General features: G+C 43.5%; 1 protein-coding gene across 1 annotated transcript in view; it reads left to right on the top strand.

The window, feature by feature from the left end:
• Positions 1-1,039: 1,039 nt before the first annotated feature.
• LOC127007348 (uncharacterized) overlaps positions 1,040-8,030 on the top strand; it is a 7,282-nt gene continuing 291 nt past the window's right edge. Inside the window, exons 1-6 of the mRNA XM_050878208.1 lie at positions 1,040-2,072; positions 2,250-4,213; positions 4,561-4,695; positions 4,864-5,131; positions 5,631-5,814; positions 8,029-8,030. The exon at positions 8,029-8,030 is cut by the window's right edge and continues 291 nt beyond it. Of these exons, the coding sequence (XP_050734165.1) occupies positions 1,919-2,072; positions 2,250-4,213; positions 4,561-4,695; positions 4,864-5,131; positions 5,631-5,814; positions 8,029-8,030 (2,707 nt within the window). The 5' untranslated portion in view covers positions 1,040-1,918. The remainder of the gene's footprint in view (positions 2,073-2,249; positions 4,214-4,560; positions 4,696-4,863; positions 5,132-5,630; positions 5,815-8,028) is intronic.

The raw sequence follows: 8,030 nt of genomic DNA, 5'->3' as shown, positions 1-8,030 counted from the left end.
CCGGTGATTATCTTGCCACAGCTATTTATGTGTCCGTGCTGTGTCCTTCCTCATCCTCGTCCCTTACAAACACTACGAGTACTATCAGACGCCTGGTTACCGCCTGGCTGTGACGATGCGGGTAGACTCAAGCTTCTCGTTCATTACTCTCTCCCACTCACCGTCTAGCTGTCATGGAACTCTCATATGACTAATAATATTCTGATAATTCTTATATCTTCAGTTCTAGATATGTAAGACTCCCAAACACCGCTGCCCCATCCCACCCCTCTATGTTAGTTCGTGATGTCTTCTAAGGACGCTACACCCGCTTTTCGTTTAACAATTACTAGTTCATAATTGCATCTTTAGGGTAATACATAAACTTATCTGTAAAGAATATTAATGACGGAATAACACTGGGGTTTCTACATAGCTGTCAGCTTTAAATCTCACACCAGAATAGGAAAAAAATATCTGTTGGTAAATGATATCTAAATGGTAAATGATATCCACGATTCTGTTGACTCATATTCCACACCACAGAGAGAAAACTAAGTCTGACGGTGAATAACATGTGGCCATAATAATCCTGACAGTTCTTATCTTACACCAGAGAGTGGGAAAAAAATATGGTAAATGATATCTAGACATTTCCATAATTCTGTTGACTCATTGCACACCACACAGGGAAAACTAAAGCTGACGGTGTGTGGCATCTGACCATGATCCTGACACCTCCAATCTTACACCATGCAATGAAAAAAATATGATGGTAAATAATATCAACTAAACATTTCAATTAACTCATATTCCTCGCCATATATATATACATTGAAAACTAAATCTGATGGTGAATGACATCTGACCATAATCCTGACACCTCTAATTTCACACCATGCAATGAAAAAAAAAATATTGTAAATTATAGATATTCAACATTTCCACGCTTCTGTAAATTCATTCTCCTTACCATACACTGAAAACCTAATCTTACGCTGAATGACACAATAATCCACTCCTTAATCCTGGCAGCTCTTATCTCACATCATACAGTGAAAAATACAATACAAAGATACGGCGAATGACAACTGAGCTTTGCCGTGATACTGTTACCTCTCATCCCACACCATGAAGGCTGGTTTGTTTAATGTCAACAGAGGAATGGATAAAAACAAAGACATGATATTGTGAAAACGGATGCCGCCGTTTCCTGAGATAAGACGCTGGGTCGTTGGTGTTCCCGTGCTGGAGTTCTCTCACGCAGTAGCTTTCGAAACCCTATACGGACCTGCCCTCGCTTGTGACTCCCCGAGAATCTTGAGCGATGAAAGCAAAGGTGTTCTTTATTCTTTCAGTGCAATCTAAAGCCTAAAAAGTGTCTTATTGTTGAGTGTGTGCGTTTGATCCACGACAAACAGTGCTCAAGAATAATTCAAATACCATGTAAGACGGTTGCAACACAGAAGTGATAAAAAAATATGTTTACGTGTGCATCTGTTTTATATATTGCTTTCACCATACGTTAATCAACATTGTAATGAACCACATAAGAACCTGAACTACAAACATCTGTTGCTGGTGTTTTCTGAGTGGCAGCAGGAAACGAACGACCAGAGACATTGCACATAACTTTCTCGAGATAAAGGTTATCGCCAACTTGCTGCATGATTCCCCCGTCCGCCTGCCTTCCTTTTGGTGCGGCACTACATTGCCATCGAGACCCTTCCCAGATGCAGCATGAAACACAGGCTGTAGCTGAAGGCGGCGAGACCACTTCCAGGCGCAGCATAAAGCCCAGACAGTAGTTGATATCAACGAGGCTTCCCAGACGCAACAGATCACTAGCTCCCAGACGCTGCACAAACCACTCCCAGACGCCCCATCATGCACAGGTTGTAGTTGAGGACGGCGGCGTTGACGAGTGACCTTCAGCATCATGGGCACAGGTTCGGGCGCCGGGGTGGGCACGGGGAAGGGCGTGAAGGGTGGCTGGCGGGTGAATGCCTTCATGCTCCTCCTGACGGGATGGCATGCGGTGCTGCTTCCCTGGTCGCCGCTGATCCTAAAAGATACCGGGTTTTCTGCCACAAGTGAGTACATATATATCTTTTTTTTTTTCACTTATTATGTCCATTGTAAAGTGAAAGTTGAGCAAAACCAGAGTTCCACTGGAGCAGATTTTTTTTAATTGATCTTATTCATTTAGAAGTTTGAGTGATCGTCATTCATACACTAAAATACCTGTTCATATACATCTACATCCACAGGCGTGGGCTTGCTGAGCGGGGGAACCACTCTGGCGGCAAGCGTTGGCGTGGTGGCGTGTTTGCGGGCTATGAGAAGAAGCCGCAGCGGGGCCGTGCGTCGCCTGCTGCTGTGGCTGCTGTTCGCCGGCGCCACGGTCCTGCACGGCTGCGGCGTAGTGCTTCTTCTTCAGTACATCCCGCACACTGGGCTCCTGAAGTCCTGTGTCAACGGGTGGTCCTTCGCCCCAACAACGACAGTCTTTCCACAGAATACCTCCACGCCCTCAGCGGTGTCACTACAACACCCCCAGACCCTCCCCCCTGGAACCAACACAACCAGCATCTCATCCAACACATCCACCGGTATTGCACCAACTCTCATCCCCTCCACCTCCAGTTCGACTACGACATCAACATCCACCACAATTCCTCCAATTCACCTTCCCTCCATCCCTCCCAACACCACAACTACCAAAACCCCGACCACTACTACTACAACCCATGCCACCACCGCTCCCATCGCAGTTGTCACAAGCACGTCAAGACCATCACACATTACGGTCCCGGCAGACCAGAACCAAAAAACAAACGATAGTGTCCCCTTGAACAGCAACACAGTTAACGAACATCCTTTGAATAGTGATTATCCGGAGGGAAGCGTGGATGAGTACCCTGAAGAGGCGGTAGAGGAGGCCACAGACACAGGAGCTACTGTAGAGCCGCAACCCAAGACTCCGTTGACCAAAGAGAAGCTCAAGAATGAAAACAAAAATAAGATAAAAAGTAGCCACGAAAATGTCCACAACTCTCCTGTCTCTTACTATGGCACTGGACGAGACAAAGTGTATCATAAGACTACCAAAAACAAAAACAAGTCACCGCACAAGGATCGCCTTGTTTCACAAGAAAATTATTCAGATGACGACATCCCTCAGGACTTGGATGAGAATGACAGCTCTGAGGAAGATGAAGACGAGGGGGATGAAGTCGGCAACGAGGACAAACCATCGAAACATGATAGTCACTCCAAGTCAGGCGGCAAGTCAGCCCTTGCGTTGAGTGGCTTCCAGCATGACGGGGGGTACGGTGATGCTGCCAGACCCTGGAAGCCTCAGCCTCGACGACCCCTGAACAGAAATGAAGCAACATTACACAATTATCCAGAGACTGTTTTTTCCTCTCCACATAAAAGTAACCCGAACTGGGAGTCTGCGTCTCTCCCGAATGACCAAGTGAACACACGGCCGCGCTTCAACCCCAGTCCTCCACACTATTCCTTGCAAACGTGGATGGAGTCCCGGGGCCCACACAACCCTGTACGGACCCTTCACCCAGCCTTTGCCTCAAGAGCTGAGGAGAAAGTGGTGAAGGATCTCTCTGGTGGTGACTTGCATTACGATCATCGTGATGGTCAGGTTAGGTCACATCACACTAAGTACACACGAAGTAAACGGAGTATTCACCGTACGGACCGCGGAGATCACACTCCTGCTGCCGAAGATAATGCGAACGAAACAGTGCCTCAGCGAAATAAAATCTTCGACTCGAAATGGGCTTCTGTAAAGGGAGCGGAAAACATAGGCTTGATGGCTGGCGTGGCCATGTTCCTGGCGCTGGGCGGCCTACTGGGCGCCGGGGTGGAGGCAAGTGTGGCCCAGCTGTGGCACTGTTACGTCTACGGCTATGATGAAGGTGGAGTGAGCCAGGACGTGCTCCAACGCACCATTACCCACACCTTCCATCTCAGTGCCTACGGCAGCCACAAGTCTTGGACGGGCATCACTTCGGGAGGCTGGGCCATGACGGCTGGCGTGTTGTCCATTTTGGCGTGCCTGGCAGGGACAGGAGGGAGTGGCTACGGAGGGCTGCTGGGAGTGCACCTGGCTCTCGGCTTGGCTGCCCTGCTGTTCCTGCTGGTCTTGCCCGTTCCTTACGGCTCCATTGACCCACCAAAGACCCGCCGCCCACTCTCCCTCTACCTGGATATATATATATATATATATATATATATATATATATATATATATATATATATATATATATATATATATATATATATATATATATATATATATATATATATATATATATATATATATATATATATATATATATATATATATATATATATATATATATATATATATATATATATATATATATATATATATATATATATATATATATATATATATATCTATATATATATATATATATATATATATATATATATATATATATGTATGTATATACAAATACATCAAAATAAGACTTTCAAGCTTAATTGACACAAGTTTAAAATAACGTCTTAATGTTTCACTAATAATGTAACGATTCTCCGTGCGCACAGGTGCTGCGAGAAGGAGTACGGCGCCTTACCTTCCACCTGTGGGTGTTCGTCAACGGCTGTCTGGCGGCACTCTCCCACACCTTCAGCCTCTGGCTCCTGCAGGAGATGACAACCGAGGTGAGGGAGGGATGCAGGATTGAAAATTACTATCATAATGTCCGAAGCACTAGCCTGGTTTTTCCTTCAGTCAATGATATTTTCTTTCCAAATGACAACGCATTAGCGTGAACTCCCGTCGTGCCCTCACACTTTCCGCCTCTTGTAGTCCATCTTTGACTGCTGCAGGGCTGGCTGGTGGGCAGCCAAGCAGCCGCTGTGGGCGTGACCCTCGTCTTTGAGAGTCTGGCTCTGCACACTCAGCGGCGCCTCGTCACCCGCTGGGGTCTGCACGGCCTGATGGGCGTGTGCGGGTTGAGCCTCACACTGCACTACGGCGTCATGTGGGCGTCGGAGAATGTTGGGCTGGTGGTGGCGGCTCACGCTGCCCTGGGTGTGGCCATAGCCTTCCTGTGGGTGGCTGTGAAACACAATGCACTGCTCCTCGCCACCGTCAGTAAGCATTATCCAAGGACATTTCTATACTATTCAGCTATATATCTAATACGAGAGTTAACCAGCATCTTTATTTTTTTTCATCCTTTCTACTAGTCAACATTGAAACCGCCTCTTTTCGTTCATATTTTCTCTTCCGAGTCCATCGGACTTATGAACTCTTCCACAATTACGAGTCCAACTCGTGATCACGCCGTGGTGAATTACAAAGAAAATATCAGGACACTTCTGTAAACCAAATTGCCCACTGTCTGTCTTTCTGCGTCTTCTACCTAACTTTTATTGGGACAGCATGTTGTAAACATCTTTTCATAGATTTGTTTTAGCCTCTTTTCATAGATTTATCTTAGCCTTGACATATCCCCTATACTGTAAAAAAAAATACTTATGTATAAAAATATGATAATAACATGGGAGCCTTTCCACAAAGACTTGGTCAAGTAACACAATTAAATATACACTTATCTAAGCCACATATGAGTAAGTGCATCTTTCAACAGGTGATCAGGAGAGGGAGGCGTGGGCGTCGTGGTGGTGCTGGCGGCTGGGCCTGGGCTTGGGGGCGGCCATGTGGAGCGTCGGGGTGTCGGGGGCGGGCGGCAGGGTGAGGCCGCTGCTCCTGCAGGCTGCCCTCGTCGCGGCCACACTCGCCTCCGTCCTCTGTGTGACTGCCGTGGTCGCGAGGTGAGTTTGCTTCCATGATTTCCTATGTTCATGCTTCATCCCCATTGTCGTTGTTATCTTATATCGGCATCAAGGGTCAGGAATAAGGCCTCTGCATGGTCTGCAAATAAGAGTTGGTTCACTAAGTATAACAGTTTTTGCTACATCCGTCTAGCCACGTGGTGACTGTCTCGCTGTGATTTTTGGTCAGCACTGCGACTGTTCCTGCTGACTGACTGACTGACTTAATGACTGAGCGATTAATTGAGTGACTAACTTACGGACTGACCTATGAACTGAATGATTAATTGATTGATGAATAGATTAATTAATTGGTTCTTATTTTGGTAAAGTGAGAACACACACACACACACACACACACACACACACACACACACACACACACACACACACACATAAATAAATAAATAAATAAATATATATATATATATATATATATATATATAAAAATATATATATATATATAGATATATATATATATATATATATATATATATATATATATATATATATATATATATATATACACACACACACACACCGTTACCGTTACTGTTGATGAGATTTCAGGCTCCGGTCCGCCGCCGTAGCAGCGCTTCACTGGGACGTTAACATTATAACAGTAATATCAGCACCGAAAGTTGTCCTCAATCCTCATGTTTGTTAAGTCGTAGGATTTAGTAAATAAGTGAGTCTTCAGTGCTTTCTCGAAGATTGCCAGCTTGCCAGTATTCTTAACATCCTCGGGTAACTCATTCTAGAGCCGTGGGGCACTTTTCTCAAATACTCTGAAACCCAGTTCCAGGTTGACTCTGGGCTCATGAGTCTATACTGTTCTGCACTGTCTCAGTGACATGGCGGTGTCCAAATGAAAATCCTGTAGTAAATTTCTCATATTCAGGTTTACCAAGTCACGTTGCTTCATAAATCAAGACACATATTTTGTAGACTATTCGTGCCTTAATGGGCAGCCAATGCAAGTCTATGCCACCAGCCGCAGGCCTACTAAAAATCCTCTCAATTTTCTCCTCAACTCCTGGAATCGAATATTGGAAATCATTTATGTTTCGCAGTGTCTCAATTATCTTATCCCCGGTCTCCTCCTTATGTACATTACAAATCATGATCTTTGGCCTTAATTTTCCCACACTTTTAGTACAAACTTGCTCTACAGATTCCAATTTTGGGGCTGCTTCACTCCTTATGTTCTCATCATCAAAGTTCATTACAATGTTACCTCCTTTAGTGAATCCTGAATCAGCACTCTGAATGCCTTGTAATGCCTGGGAAACTTCAATTTTCAACTCAGTAGCCTTTTTATCTTGTTCAGAGGCCCTAACAACAAGTATGTTTTTACTTTCCTCTTGCGCTCGGTGACCTCGGCCCATCTTGCACCCGCTGAATCAGCATGCTCGGCGCGCTGCAACACCTCTGCCACCTCTCCCAGCTCCTCTCTCACACTCAAGGCCCGAAACTCAACTTCATTCTTTATCCCTGATATTTCCTTAGATAATTTCTGCTTAAATTCTTTCAATTTTAACACTATGCCAGTAGCAAGAGATGCTCGATTCAGGCACGGCGTACAAATCCAGTTGATTTTGTGTAGATTATCTTGCTTGATTCCAGCCAGGAAAGCACATTTTGCATGACACCATTTAGGACACAAACAGCATCCGATCCATTTCGATGCTTCGCCTGTAAAGTCTTCACAGACGTAACACGAAGCTCTCACGCCCCTAATATTGCGTCTAGCAGCCATCCTCAACACTGCAAATCCCGCACGGAGTACGCGTGACACACATATATATATATATATATATATATATATATATATATATATATATATATATATATATATATATATATATATATATATATATATATATATATATATATATATATATATATATATATATATATATATATATATATATATATATATATATATATATATATATATATATATATATATATATATATATATATATATATATATATATATATATATATATATATATATGTAGTTAGCTGTGACAGTGAGTAGCGGGCTTTTTTTTATTTTTCTTTACGCCCTTGAACTGTCTCCTTAGCTGTAAAATATATATATATATATATATATATATATATATATATATATATATATATATATATATATATTTCTTTCCAATGTACTGTAACCATACATGAGGCGTATCGCGGGTTCACTGCTTCCAGGC

Source organism: Eriocheir sinensis, chromosome 35 (genome assembly GCF_024679095.1).
Source record: "Eriocheir sinensis breed Jianghai 21 chromosome 35, ASM2467909v1, whole genome shotgun sequence".
Classification (NCBI taxonomy): domain Eukaryota; kingdom Metazoa; phylum Arthropoda; class Malacostraca; order Decapoda; family Varunidae; genus Eriocheir; species Eriocheir sinensis.
This window is presented reverse-complemented; position numbering and strand designations above follow the sequence as displayed.